At 37.2% G+C, this 12520-nt stretch overlaps 1 protein-coding gene across 1 annotated transcript in view; it reads right to left on the bottom strand.

Annotated features, from left to right (window-relative positions):
- Positions 1–2260: 2260 nt before the first annotated feature.
- Positions 2261–12520, bottom strand: part of apbb1ip (amyloid beta (A4) precursor protein-binding, family B, member 1 interacting protein) — a 35243-nt gene continuing 24983 nt past the window's right edge. Inside the window, exons 7-14 of the mRNA XM_059326968.1 lie at positions 11244–11365; positions 9619–9693; positions 9360–9503; positions 8067–8177; positions 4848–4946; positions 4634–4757; positions 4450–4511; positions 2261–3547 (exon numbers count right to left, since the gene is read on the bottom strand). Of these exons, the coding sequence (XP_059182951.1) occupies positions 2813–3547; positions 4450–4511; positions 4634–4757; positions 4848–4946; positions 8067–8177; positions 9360–9503; positions 9619–9693; positions 11244–11365 (1472 nt within the window). The 3' untranslated portion in view covers positions 2261–2812. The remainder of the gene's footprint in view (positions 3548–4449; positions 4512–4633; positions 4758–4847; positions 4947–8066; positions 8178–9359; positions 9504–9618; positions 9694–11243; positions 11366–12520) is intronic.

The following is a 12520-nucleotide window of genomic DNA, read 5'->3' as shown; positions in this document are numbered from 1 at the left end:
TACTTCTACTCCACTACATTTTGAGGCAAATATTGTACTTTTTACTCCTCTACATTTAGCTGACAGCTTTAGTTACTTTTCAGGTCAAGATTTAAAATAAAAAACATGATACATTTAAAATGATTACCCATTTTTATAAATTAAACCACTTAAAAGTTTATTAGGTAGTTAAAATGAGCGGAGTGGAGTCATTTCACAGTGTGGTATTAGTACTTTTACTGAAGTAAAGGATCTGAATACTTTCACCACTGTCCTTTTTACTTTACTTTTTTTTTTTACTTTTTACATTACATGTCATTTAGCAGACGCTTTTGTCCAAAGCGACTTACAATAAGTGCATTCAACCTGATGGTACTAGACATAGACCATAGGAATCGAGTAAGTACATAACTTTAAGAGCTAACTGTCATTGCTAAAGGAGTGCTATATGTTAAAGAGGAAAATATATATCTGTTAGGTGACCATGACTTAACCGAGGTATTGTTGGAAGAGATAGGTCTTCAGCCTGCGGCGGAAGATGTCCAGGCTGTCTGAGGTCCTGATGTCGGTAGGGAGCTCGTTCCACCATTTGGGAGCCAAGACAGAGAAAAGTCTGGAAGTGGTTTTGAGGCGAGTTGACCCACGCAGGGTGGGAGTCGCCAGCTGTTTGGCTGATGCAGAGCGGAGAGGACGGGCAGGGGTGTAGAGTTTGACAAGGTCCTGGATGTAAGTAGGACCTGAACCGTTAGCAGCAGAGTACGCCAGAGCTAGAGTCTTGAAGGGTATCCTTTTTGTTTTTAACTTTTTTTTTTTATTTTTTTTTTTTACTTTTTTTTAACTTATTTTTTTATTTTATTTTATTATTTTTCAGGTCGAGTACTGCGCATGCGCGGCTTTTGCAGCGTACTGCGCATGCGCGGCTTTGCAGCGTACTGCGCATGCGCGGTTGCACCGTTTACTGCGCATGCGCAGCTTTTCAGCGTACTGCGCATGCGCGGTCCCGACGTTTACTGCGCATGCGCGGCCCGTAGCGCATGCGCATTACACTGCGGGGATGCGCATGCGCAGTACGCTGCAAAGCCGCGCATGCGCAGTACGCTGAAAAACCGCGCATGCGCAGTACTCGACCTGAAAAATAATTTTTAAAAAAAAGTTAAAAAAAAAAGTTGTAAATAAAAAAAAAAAAGTAAAAAAAAAAGTAAAAAAAAAAATGCAATGAATTTCATAGGGGTGGTATAGACTGGCCCCTGTAATGCACACACCCCGACGGCAGCATGCCCTGAATAATTACCCTATTATAGTTTATTGATACATATTATCACATAACGTGTGCAGAAATTACAGAAAAAACACCGTATTATAGATTTGGAGAAAAAAAATCATAAATTAAAATTGGGTAAGTTGTAAAATATTTAGGCATTTTTTCTTTTTAAAAAAATCACTATTTGACAATTCTTTTTATTTTATTTTCAATTTTGGACATCCTATAATATGGTGTTTTTCAGTCATTTTTTGACAGAATATACTATAATATTTATCAACAGACTAGAAAGACCATTTTAAGCATTTCAGGGCATTTTAAAATTCTATGATTTTTTTCCCTAAAAACGCTTTTTTTATACGCATTTTGGGGCACTTAAAAAGTGTTTACTATTTTTACAAACTACACTTTTACCATGATCATAAGCATATTGTACTGTAAAAAGAATTTAATGGCATTTTCTATAAGTAACTATACTATACTCACACTGTTAACTAAAGCATTTTTCTATACTATACTTGGATGTCTTTTTTTCCCCCACCAGGTGGAGATGCTTCACCATATACTGTCCTTTCCCTTCGTTTCACAAGAGACTGCAGAGGGGATCCTCCTCTGTGGGCTAATAGGTTAAAGGTCAGCTGTTCTTCTTGAGAGATTTAATAAAAAAAATAAAGTGAAAAAAATTCTCAGCAGATCTGAGCTTTGATGGTTTGTATTTGTATATTCTCTCATGCTGTTGAAAAATGTTTTTGTCCAAATTGTCAAGGTTTTAAATCTTTCCTAAGATTGCGCACTACGTTGGATGGATTAAATAATTAATTCATTAAGTCATGTCTATTAGAGATTTTTAACCAGAACAACTTTACACACAGTGTTGAGCTGCAACTTAAATTAATCTTCACGTTCACAGCTTTCAGATAATTTTCACCACTTTTATGCAGCATTTTTTTTGTGACCTGCTACCTCCCCCTAAACATCTACTGCTCACAACCCCCAGTTCTCAATAAAAACGAGGCCATATGATTTTAATGCATTTTTTATGCAAGGTTTTATTTAGTTTTTTTTAGTTGTTTCAATACTAATTTGCTAGTCTGTATATAGTAAAGTGTTTTAATAGTATTTACAGCCCTCAATGCAAACATGTGAAACTGTACAGTTCTACAAAAAATGTCTCTTTTAAGTATGATGACAGCATTATTTTTATGTCATACAAAGGAAAATTACATCTCATGTGCTATACAACAGATGTTGCATATTTCAGCCAGTTGTCAAGCACTGTACCAAACAGTTCTTATATATAACATTTTCTTTAAAGTCTGACTAATATATTCTTAAGGCCATTCACTTAATTCATGCAAGATAATGTCAATGGATGGATCTCCCTTTGATATTTGGAAGACATAAAGTCTGTGATATCTCCACTGGCTTAATTTTTGGAGACGTTCAGTATTGTTGTTGCTATAAACAGTTGCTGTTTTGCAGGAATTAAGACAAGGCTGATCAAGGGTTAAGTTGGTTGTTGTGCTGGTGCAGTTGGTCCTATTTTTGTGCTCCACCAATTTCTTGTCCTGGTTAATGATCACTACGCTTCTTGTTCATGGCCATCATCAGTTCTGACATGAAGTCTCCACCTCCACCACCTCCTCCTCCTCCTCCTTGCATCGATGGTGTAGTCCTCTTTGGCGGAGCAGGAGGCATCTTCTTCACTGAGCCAGTAGGCCGCAGCGCTGGTCTTGGGGCTGCAGCAGGTGGAGGAGGTGGTGGCGGCGGAGGCGGAGGGGGTCCCCCTGCCCCTGAGAACACTGGCTGAGGTGGAGGTGGAGGTAAAAACTCTGGATCTGGTGGTGGAGGAGGCAAACCCCCAAAACTAGGTGGTGGTGGTGGTAGGGAGCTGACTGGTGGTGGAGGTGGTGGCAGTGAACCAAAGCCAGCGGCAGGTGGAGGTGGTGGCAATGAACCAAAACCAGCGGCAGGTGGAGGTGGTGGCAATGAACCAAAACCAGCGGCAGGTGGAGGTGGTGGCAGTGAACCAAAGCCACCGGCCCTCGGAGGAGGTGGATGGAAGTCTGGTGGGGCGTCTGAGGCGTCGTTTCCGGGTGGGGGTGGTGGTGGAGGAGGGAGGTTGTCCATTTCAGGTGGAGGCAGAGGGAAGTTGGATGGCATGCGTCGCTGGGGAAGAGCGGGTTTTGGGGAACTCTTGGCAGCCAGAGGAGGAGGTGGAGGAGGAAGGGCTGGGTCTGGAGGTGGTGGAGGAAGGATATCCGCCAGTGGTGGGGCTGGAGGTGGAGGTGGGACATTTCCAAAGTCCTAAAGACAGAATATGACAATATTTTATCTTAAAAAAAGTCATAACATTTAATTTAAAGCACAATAAAACATGGTGTTTTTGTTATATTTTCGGACATGCTATACAATTAACATGATCAAAGTACTATTCCTAAGCGTTTTTATGCATTTTTGTATGGCTTTATTTTAGTATCTTTGGACATCCTGTAATCTAATGTTTTTCTGTCATTTTTGGATAAAATATGGTGATTACTATTATTGTTGGACAGAATGTACAATAATATGTATATATGTATGTATATAATATGTCAACTAACTATAATAGGTTCACAACATACAACATACTATGGCTTTTTTTTCCTCCAAATTTTGGACATCCTATAATATGGTGTTATTCTGTCATTTCTGCATACGTTATATGATAATATGTATCAACAGACTATAATAGAGCCATTTTTAACGTATGACTCTTTTTTTTCTCCAATCTTATGGTATTTTTCTGTCATTTCTGCATAAATTATAACATAATATGTATCGATAAACTATAATAGGGTCATTTTTAACATTTGCATTTTTAAAAATTCACTTTTTGACAAAAAAACAACATACTATAGTATGACTTTTTTTCTTTTCTTTGAATTTTTAAAAAAAAATTTCTTCAAGTTTTGGACATCCTATAATATGGTGTTTTTTAATATATACGACACATACTACATACACATAGTATACCATTACCATGATCAACATACTCTTCTTTGGCTGTTTTTAGACAAACTACAGTGTGAATTTTTTTTTTTGACATACTGCAATATAGTGTTTCCCCCATTATTTTCTGACATGTTATAGACTAAACAATAATAATTGGCAGATGAATCGAAAATAAAGATAATCATTAGTTTCACCCCCAGTGAAGAGCTTTGTACCTTAGTAACAGGTTCTGGTTGGGGCTTTGGGGCGTGCCCATTGGCCTGGCTTGGTGATTTGGCTGTCAGAGAAGAAGAAGAATCACCATGAGTGAACATACTGTACAAGCAAAATGGCCTGTAGTAATATCATTACATCTGGCTTGTTTCACATCAGTGAAGGGCAGCTTGTGTGTCCTGCTACCTTTCATGGTGGGTGAGGGCGTTGATGGATTGGAGCTGGATGGAGTGCTGCGGTTCGTCCACACAGAGCTGACAGCTGCCTTCTTTTCAGCTGTTTTAAAGTTGTCATACAGTGAAGCACCGTACTGGAAGTGCAAGAAACACACCACAGGGCATGAGTTCTGGTCGAAAGGAGACTTTTTTAAATTATTAAATACGGAGGTGGTTCGATTTACCTTTGCAATCCGTATTCCGGTCACCCAAAGGTTCATGGACCACTCGTCATCGCAGCAGAGGTACTTTATGTACTGAGACTCTTTTTGGATCTGAGGATGCTGTGGAGAAAATATCCAAAAGGTAGACAGGTGAGTAAAGAACCTACTTTGTTAAAGTCTTCCCCATTATTAACAGTAGATCTTTACCAATCCTGTATTTTACATGTTTTCTATCTACTAGTTACCTTATCTTAAGTGCAGGTGCTGCAGACCTCAAATTAGATCAAACTAACAGATTTAAGATCTTAACAAACTAAACAGCTTTGTGCAATGGATTCATTTTAGATATCAAATTAGGTAGGATTAATATAGCAGGAATGCTGGGTAAATTAAGACTTTTTTTCACATACAATGCTCCACAAAGGCATGACAAAGTATGTTACACTATGTTTGTTCCAATGCATTCCTAATTGAAAGTCCTGTGCTATTTTCAGTTTTTTTTAATCCACTTCTGTTTTGCAATAGCATTGTTTTAGGGAGGCTAAGAACAATAATTTATTGTTGCCAATGTCAGCTCCACTGTCATTGTTTTGCATATGACAAGAAAGGCTTTGAAACAGCTTCTCTAATAACTCTGCTTCCTCTTTACTTACTCCACAGAACTGTGAGCAAACAACACATTTTAAGAGTCTTACAATGGAGCATTACTTTACATTACAGACATTTGCAATATTTATTTTTTAATTTAATTTCTCTTATTGACAATAGTATCGCCCGCAGGTCGTCCACCAGCTGCAATCAGACAGCAGCACCACATAATACAGCACTGTTTGTTCCACCAGGTCACTTTTCTGGTTTATTGGCACCATCTCTGTTTACATCCAACCACATTAGGCCTATATTAGGCTTTCTGTATTTTTCTATATTATATATGTCATATAACACTTATATATTACAATATATTTATTCATCTATTTTCATACTACTACATGAACAACTTATTTAACCCATTGAACATGCTAAAATATATTTTCTCGAATGTGCAATATCTGTAAAAATGCAAAATACTCTCAGGAAAACAAACAAACAAACACAAAAAATATATATTAATACTTAATGTCAAATAGCAGAAATGTAAGTATATAATGTATATCATTTCTTACAGTAAGAATTATGAGCAATGAGCCAGATGAATGTTCAAAAGAGAAAAAAAAGCCCATTATTATTGTTATTATTTTTCCCCTGCTGTACCAGGTACATACTTTTTTGGGGGCACCACTGCACATTAGAAGTGTAGCGGTACACAAAATGAACAGTCAACTGATATTGATGTGCAAAATTAGTGGAGTTTCCCTTTAAGGATACCACAAGGGGGCAGAGAGAGTCAAGAATCAGAGTGTTAAACAGGCAGCTCCAGTTAAATTAATGTTAAAATTTAAATTCCTGTTGTTTAGAATAGTCCAGTCAGCATTTCTACAACAAGAACAGAAAAATAAAAAAACAAAAACCAAATGGCATCCTATCATCCAGTTTAATTAAAGAAATATGAGATGCTGAAACAGTCTAAATTGTTGGATTCAAGCCAGTAAGTATATACCAAATATTTGCTTTACAGAGCACACTGCATTGTTCTAACATTTATCACAGAGTCAATTGTTTTCCCCTGAAGAGGAAGTTGACTTCCCATGTAATGTCATGGTATCATTTATACATAATGGGGATGGTACTGGAGATCACCTCAGGCAGCTCTGAATATAAAACAGCTAAATGATGAAGCTAAATTGTTTCGCTCTCGTCCTTGAATTGCAGCAGCTTTTGGCAGCCCGTAAACACCACTCCGCCAATCTGTCAAAACACACCCTAATTGAACACACTGGCAGCCGAAAACACAGCTTCACTCAGTTTCATATCATCTTAGTCACCATCTAGCACAACAGAGGCGGCGGCTTTTAACAGGTTTTACTGTATCATTTCTGAACAACAACAAGGGGAAAAGAGTGAAACCTGGCTCAGGAAGTCCACTCTGACAGGTCGTTTGCCTGTGCCCTTGGCCAGCAGCTTTGGCCTTTAGCTCAAACCTTGAGGATTCTGTCTTTCACTGGTGGATAATTCAGTTTCTTTGCCTCCCTAAGCTCTTTTCGCTCTGATCCTCAACAACTAGCCCAACGGTATCTGCTGATTCTTGTATTTCCCAGAGAAGACAGGGGAAAAGAAAGAAGGAAAGTAGACTTTCGCTTCCCTTTAAGACTCACCACCAACTCATCTAATTCTCACTTTTTGTCATGTCAGTCAGCATTTCTCGCTTAAATGAGTACTGTAGCACTCTTTTAATTTAATGCACGGGGCTTTTACATTCATTTATTTTATAGAAAAAGGAACTGCTTAAAAAGTAATCTTGTTCATGGATAAAACTTTCTCTTTTCACTTCTTCAAATTAAACTATATTTATTGCTTTTCACATTTCCAGTAAAGCACGCAGCTTTTGCAGCTCACCATACATCTCCTGCCCTATGCCATACACTGTGTGATATACTCAGTGGTGAAATGTAACTCAAGTACTGTACTTAAGTACAATTTTGAGGTACTTGTACTTTACTTGAGTATTGCCATTTTATGTAACTTTATACTTCTACTCCACTACATTTTATAGGCAAATATTGTACTTTTTACTCCACTACATTTAGCTGCCAGCTTTAGATTTAACATAAAAACATGACAAATTTAAAGTGATTTGACTTTTTTTAATTTTATTAAACCTTATAACAGTATATTAAGTAGTTAAAATGAGCCCTATGTTTAACTTATTAACGCTGTTTATATAAATGCATCAATACAAATACTCTAACAATATATTTAGAATGTATAAAACAATCTGAGTGGATCCATTCTGCATAGCGAGTACTTTTACTTCTGATACTTTAAGTACATTTTGATGCAGATACTTTTGTACTTTCAGTAAGTTTTAAATGCAGGACTTTTACTGGTAGTGGAGTCATTTCACAGTGTGGTATTAGTACTTCTACTGAAGTAAGGGATCTGAATACTTTCCCCACCACTGAATATACTGTATGCTTCATAACACCCATTAGTAAAACAACAAAACTGACAGGGCACTCTAAGTCTTACTGGAATTGTTTTCTTCTGTTAAGGGAAGTTGCAGCTTCTCTTTTCATTCATTGTACCGTGGAAGGGTGTGACAAACAGTAGATAGAAAAGGCAACACATTTAAAGCTAACTCACCTTCAGAACAAAGCAGAAGTCAGTTGGGGCTTTGTATCTGGCCTTAAAGTCTTTGCCGAAGTAGACATTTACATTGTCAAACTGGATAAAGCAGATGAGGTCACGGGAAGACTGAAAACAGAAATGAGGGATTATATTAGAAAGATGTCGGGGTTTTTTGTTAGTTTTATTTAAACATTTTCTTGTTTTCACTGCCTATTGGACTGAACACAAGTGCAAACAGTAGCAGCAAAATGCCCTGTATGAACGGTATGTTTGGGGAGTAAAAGCTCCCAAGAGACCTAAGACATACAGTAAGTAAATATATAATGTAAGAGTCCAGAAGGGAGTTGTAGTTAGATTCAGTGTTGCATGAAGCAATGATGTGGTTCATAAAGACTGCGCACTGGGACTTTGTATTACGGGTGACGAATAACCATATTTCTTAAAGGCATACTCTGCAGGAATTCTTGCTTAATGTTTATAAACATTCACACTTGGCCCCGCCTCCCCAGCTCAACAATAATGAAAGCAAACCCCAGATGCAACGGGGTTTTTTTTGCTGTGTTTGCTATTTTTTAGCTTCATGTCCAAAAGAGCAGCAAAATAAAAATAAAAGAGTAAATACAGGCGGAAGCCAGGGTCTCTGCTACACTAGTGGGTCATTCGTGGTGATTAAGAGATTGTTTTTAAGTAAGAATCCTGCACAGTATACCTTTAACCCTCCTGTAATGTCTGTTTCTCAGGAACAGGAATAACGTTTATGGGTCAATTTGACCGGGGCTTGTTTAATAATCCAAAAAAGTCAGAAACTAAAAAATCCCAATAAACATTGTTTATATTTAATTAATAACTCCATTGCTAACCATTTTTAATCAATATTAAGTGCATTGGTGTTCTTTACCTCTCAGAGATCATGATTCAATGAGGATAATTCACTTGTTTTTCATAAAAAATGCATGTTAAAACTTTTTTTCTGTATATTGGAAATACCTACATATAAAAAACAATGGTTTTACATGACATTGATTTTTTAAAAAATGTATTTTACATTTTACATTTTTTATGGAAAAAAAATACTTTTAACAATTTTTTTTTAGATTTTTAAACTTTGAAATGGTTCAGTTTGACCAGCAACATAACAGGAGGGATAAGATTTACGTTGCAAGAATATCTCTATATCTGCACGACTTTCATCTTTCACCACTCGCTTGAGCTCGTCTAAATGTACTCTGGATTAGAGTATTAGATGTTGAATGTGTGTTTATGATCTGGTCTAAGCTGCAAACTGATGTCCCCCTTTTGACCCCTGACCTTGGTTTTCCCTTTGGGCACGTAATAAATTCCTGAGGCCCTCAGCTGGAAGAGCCTCGGCTTCCAGGACTTCTTGCCGTCTTCTTTGAGGTGGATCACCCCCTCGAGATCCGGCACGATGATGGAACTCCCGCAGAAGTTCTCCTGCAGAGGTGAAGAAGGGATGAAAGGGGTCATTGAGAGGAGATCCCACTGGGTCAACAGGCACTCTCAAGGAAATATTTCACTTTGTTTTGATTGTGTGTGAGAGTTTATTTACCTGTACTAATAACTCCTTGTCTTTGTCTTTAATTTCTTTGAGAGCTTTCTTATCCTTCTTCCATAGATAAAAGTTCTGCAGGAATAAAACAAAGTTAATCAGTAAGACTTTTCCTCTATCATTCATCTCTGTGGATTGAAATATCTCAACAACTGAGATGAATTGTCATAAAATTTTGTACATTTTGAACATTGATTTTTCCAGTAGGCCTACTTTGATTCATGAAAAAATACCAGGAAAATTTCTGGCATTCTCATCAGCCTCAGGTGTACTAATTTAGCACTTAGTTTGCTTTGTTATCATGCTTAACATCAGCTACTAAGAGAGTGAATACAATAAGCACTGTATCGGCTTCATGTCAGGATGCCTGCTCCCTCAAATATGTATACTTTTCTGGAACTTTGTGAAACTATTTGATCTAAATAAGACATTTTTTTCCTGTCAGGTCAAGGATAAAACAGTAAATCTGTTTTGACCGATGATTTAAAATTCAAACGCATTAAATATAAGAATAAAAGATTGGCTGTCAGGATCAGTGACAAAAATAATCAAAGAAAAAAAGTTGTTTTCTTTTTTTGTGGTTTTGGGAAATGTTAACCCAAGAGTACATTTAAAAATTATGCATTTCATTTTAGAAAAAACGGTGGTCTTCATCTTTAAAAATGGCCTTTTATAATAATTTATTTATTAACTTATTTTGAATTAATTTTTACTCAAATTTTTTATATTTATTTAACTACTGCTATCTCATTTATTTCATGTCATAATTTATTTTGATGATGATGAGAATTTAAAAAAATATATATTTTTCATTTAGGTTTTTTTTATTAATGATGTTCTGTCAAAGGTATATTTACCTGGAATTTATCCATGTATCTTTACTTGTCTGAAAATGTGCATTACATTTTTAAAACTTAACTGCTGATCCATATATGCAATGGAAATTTAAATAAACAAAACTGTGAAATAAATAAATAAATAAAAATGAATAAAAAGCCTTGAACCCTCTTTGTCCCTTTGTGACTGTGCTAGTGAGATTTCATATCATAGTCTGGACCGATGTTTACGTTGTGGTGAGAGAAAGCCCGGGAGGGGAATTCTATCTTGGTCGCTCTTGTCAGAAGTTGAACTTGTACATCGATAGGGACGTACTGTATGAAACAGATCGGTCATTTGTTGGGGGATGTGGACGACATGATGGAGTACTTTAAAAACTAGCATATTTCCCCAGTTTTCCAACCCGACTATTTGTCTCTGCCAACAGACCGAATCCATTAAATACTCTGAGATTATAAAGGGTCCATTATATCAACAAACATGCCAAGATCTCACTGTCTTTTGCCTGAAGCTGTTTTGTCTGATATATTACAGTGAGGACATAAATGTAAGAGGTCATCCTGCACGGAGGAAAGACATCCCATAATTCAGACAACAATCCAGCAGTGAAAATAGCCAGATGGCGCTGAGCTGAAACAAAGTGGAGATAGATTTGCACGAACCAAAGCCAAGAATAATGACCTAACCCGTGCTGGACTTCTGAGATATCTCACGCACATCACCTCTGATCAATCAGGATACGCTTAGAGAGGTATATAAAGATGTATGCAGTGAGGGGACTAACTAACCTGTGGATTTTTGAAAACCTCATACTTTCCCCCCCGCTCCTGAAAGAGGACTTTGTTCTCGCTGTCCCTCGTCCAGGCTAAGAGAGGCTCCACGAGGTTCTCATGGTCTTCAAACGTCCGTTCTGTCAAAAAAAAAAAAAAAGCAAACTTAGATGTCAGCAAACTGGTAGTGGCAGTATTCAAATAATGTTATTAAAGTGGGATTAAAACATCCTTCAAATTACTCTGGTTACATAAGTTTTGGTTTGGATATGAGACAATCTTGATATTAGTGCAATCTAGATGTCTTTTTTTAAATATTTTTTTATGGTGCTGAAAGTCTGAAATGTTCAAATATTCACACAATGGCCTTAAAGCAAAAATTAGGAGTTTTTAAATGGTTTTGAAACAGCCTCACAAACTAATAGTGATGCCTATATTTGACCTACACAAGCAAAAGACACCATCAGGGAAAATACTTGCTTTTTTCATATAATCTTAATACCTGTCTCCAGGTCCGATTTCCTGTGAAATCAGACAAAACAAAATTTATAGCACCCAGACCAACAGAGCCTGTGTTGACATAAGGTGAGGTGAGGTGAGGTGAGGTGAGAGAAGGTAAAGTACGGTACGGTAAGGTACAGTAAGGTACGGTAAGGCAAGGTAAGGTAAGGTAAGGTAAGGTAAGGTAAGGTGCGATACGGTACGGTATGGTAAGGGTAAGGTACAATATGGTATGGTACTGTAAGGTAAAGTAAGGTACGGTATGGTAAGGGTAAAGTACGATATGGTATGGTACGGTACGGTAAAGTAAGGTAAGGTACATTATGGTACGGTAAGGTAAGGTATGGTAAGGTAAGGTACATTATGGTACGGTAAGGTAAGGTATGGTAAGGTAAGGTAAAGTTAGGTAAGGCAGTTTGGTTTACAGACAATAATAAAATACAAACAACACATACACACAACTACAAAAGTAGACTCAACACAGTACCCATATATCGCTTGCGGTTATCTACACATTTTCCCAGGAAAAGTTTGGCTGTCAGTAGTACATTACCCAGTTAAAAGGGGGTTATATTTTGTGGTCATGACTGCATGGGACAAAAACTAAATAATTGACAGAGTTCAAAAAGCTAAAAGGGACCGTGACAGAGCACTGGAGAAAACACATTTGACCTTCGTGGTTCATTCAATAGATGGAGAGAGTTGTGGGATTTAAAAGGATTCAAAACTGATCCTGAATTGTCCCTCTTTCTTCAATAAAGGTATGTAATATGTCTATTGAATATAAACATTGT

This window comes from Centropristis striata, chromosome 23, assembly GCF_030273125.1.
Source record: "Centropristis striata isolate RG_2023a ecotype Rhode Island chromosome 23, C.striata_1.0, whole genome shotgun sequence".
Classification (NCBI taxonomy): Eukaryota; Metazoa; Chordata; class Actinopteri; order Perciformes; family Serranidae; genus Centropristis; species Centropristis striata.
This window is presented reverse-complemented; position numbering and strand designations above follow the sequence as displayed.